This window comes from Mesoplodon mirus (genome assembly GCF_964341445.2).
Source record: "Mesoplodon mirus genome assembly, chromosome: 14".
Classification (NCBI taxonomy): domain Eukaryota; kingdom Metazoa; phylum Chordata; class Mammalia; order Artiodactyla; family Ziphiidae; genus Mesoplodon; species Mesoplodon mirus.
In genome coordinates, this window is record NC_138990.1 from 80,721,333 (window position 1) to 80,723,875 (window position 2,543).

Genomic DNA, 2,543 nt, shown 5'->3' on the forward strand with positions numbered 1-2,543 from the left:
GCCAATTGAACCTACTTAGCAATAGCGTTATGCCTTTCACCCTTGATGATTATGGAGCTTATGGCTCTCAGAAACAATACACCTGTCAGTTTCCATCAACTATAGCAATCCATGCAGAAGACAAGAGGCCCATCAAAGCAGGAGAGATATTGTTTTAGGTCCAATTTTTCTTATTGTTCTCAAAAATCATTGTAAGGTGGACAGGGTTTTGTGAAGGCTTTCTTTCCCCAAGTCTAAGAAACCCTGAGGAAGGAATTCACTGATAACTGTTATTGTTTGGGGGTTTTTTGGTTTGGTTTTGTTTTTCGAAGTACAGGTTTTGCAAAGTAATCAGCCTTAGTGAGCCTTTCTAATTCAGCTTCACGTGAGATGTTTTGTGACCAGCGTGTGTACTCCTGCACGCTTGGTAGAGAATGTGTCAGGGCTTCTTCAGGCCAGACCTCAGAGTTTCATCTTTATTAATAAATAAGACCTCAGTAGGTGGACCCGATAACAGTGACAATGAAAGGAAAACAGTTGCAAAGAGTGACTTTCCAGCACGACATTTCTCATTTTATTTTCTTCGGTATGACTCAGAAGAATACAGAGCCGTGTTCCCTTAATCACAGTGTTCCCTGGCTTTCATAGGATTGCCATAGGCAGTGCCGCTCTATTGCTTTCTCATAATATTTTCTTTTTGTTTCTTTCTTTTGAATTTCTACAGGGCTGCAAAGTATGCCAGGGGAATATGTAGCCCGGGGTGGTCCAATGGGTGTGAGTATGGGACAGCCAAGTTATACCCAACCCCAGATGCCCCCCCATCCTGCTCAGCTGCGTCATGGGCCCCCCATGCATACGTACATTCCTGGACACCCTCACCACCCAACAGTGATGATGCATGGAGGACCGCCCCACCCTGGAATGCCAATGTCAGCATCAAGCCCCACGGTTCTTAATACAGGAGACCCAACAATGAGTGGACAAGTCATGGACATTCATGCTCAGTAGCTTAAGGGAATATGCATTGTCTGCAATGGTGACTGATTTCAAATCATGTTTTTTCTGCAATGACTGTGGAGTTCCGTTCTTGGCATCTACTTTGGACCAAGGAGCATCCCTAATTCTTCATAGGGACTCTTAAAAAAGCAGGAAATACCAACCGAAGTCAATCTGGGGGACATGCTAAATAACTATATAAGACATTAAGAGAACAAAGAGTGAACTATTGTAAATGCTATTATACTGTTATCCATATTACGTTGTTTCTTATAGATTTTTTAAAAAAAATGTGAAATTTTTCCACACTATGTGTGTTGTTTCCATAGCTCTTCACTTCCTCCAGAAGCCTCCTTACATTAAAAAGCCTTACAGTTATCCTGCAAGGGACGGGAAGGTCTGATTTGCAGGATTTTTAGAGCATTAAAATAACTATCAGGCAGAAGAATCTTTCTTCTCGCCTAGGATTTCAGCCATGCGCGCTCTCTCTCTCTCTCTTTCTCTCTCTTTCTCTCTTTTCCTCTCTCTCCCTCTCTCTAGCCTGGGGCTTGAATTTGCATGTCTAATTCATTTACTCACCATATTTGAATTGGCCTGAACAGATGTAAATCGGGAAGGATGGGAAAAACTGCAGTCATCAACAATGATTAATCAGCTGTTGCAGGCCGTGTCTTAAGGAGACTGGTAGGAGGAGGCATGGAAACCAAAAGGCCGTGTGTTTAGAAGCCTAATTGTCACATCAAGCATCATTGTCCCCATGCAAAAACCACCACCTTATGCATCACTTCCTGTTTTATGCAGCTCAAAAACATAAACTGAAGATTTATTTTTAATATGTTGACTTTATTTCTGAGCAAAGCATCGGTCATGTGTGTATTTTTCCATAGTCCCACCTTGAAGCATTTATGTAGACATTGTAAATAAATTTTGTGCAAAAAGGACTGGAAAAATGAACTGTATTATTGCAATTTTTTTTTTTTTTTGTAAAAGTAGCAGTTTGGTATGAGTTGGCATGCATACAAGATTTACTAAGTGGGATAAGCTAATTATACTTTTTGTTGTGGATAAACAAATGCTTGTTGATAGCCTTTTTCTATCAAGAAACCAAGGAGCTAATTATTAATAACAATCATTGCACACTGAGTCTTAGCATTTCTGACGGAAACAGTTTGGATTGTATAATAACGCCAAGCCCAGTTGTAGTCGTTTGAGTGCAGTAATGAAATCTGAATCTAAAATAAAAATAAGATTATTTTTGTCATGCTGACTCCACTGCTTGAAAAATTTGTTTACTGCCCCCCAAATTTTTCATGATGAATGCAGTAAATATAAAACTTAATTTTAGCTCCCTAAGATACATATGCATTTGAAAATTTGAACCACAAAGTAAATTATTTAATAATAGTCACTGATTTCTTTAAGCTGACTTAATGAACTAATATCAGCAAAATGTAAGGCCTAAGGGCACTAAACTAACTGTAGACTCCGATTACAGCCAACAGAATTACTCATTTAATATCAGTGAAATTATTCTTGCACCTAATGGCAAACCTCAGGACTGAGTTACA

At 39.4% G+C, this 2,543-nt stretch overlaps 1 protein-coding gene across 4 annotated transcripts in view; it reads left to right on the forward strand.

Annotated features, from left to right (window-relative positions):
- MEIS1 (Meis homeobox 1) overlaps positions 1–2,236 on the forward strand; it is a 139,778-nt gene extending 137,542 nt beyond the window's left edge. For 2 of the 4 annotated variants that reach the window (XM_082642958.1, XM_082642959.1), the window contains exon 12: positions 704–2,236. In XM_082642958.1, the coding sequence (XP_082499084.1) occupies positions 704–987 (284 nt within the window). In that variant the 3' untranslated portion in view covers positions 988–2,236. The remainder of the gene's footprint in view (positions 1–703) is intronic. The other 2 variants (XM_082642960.1, XM_082642961.1) reach the window with 1 other exon arrangement.
- Positions 2,237–2,543: the final 307 nt, after the last annotated feature.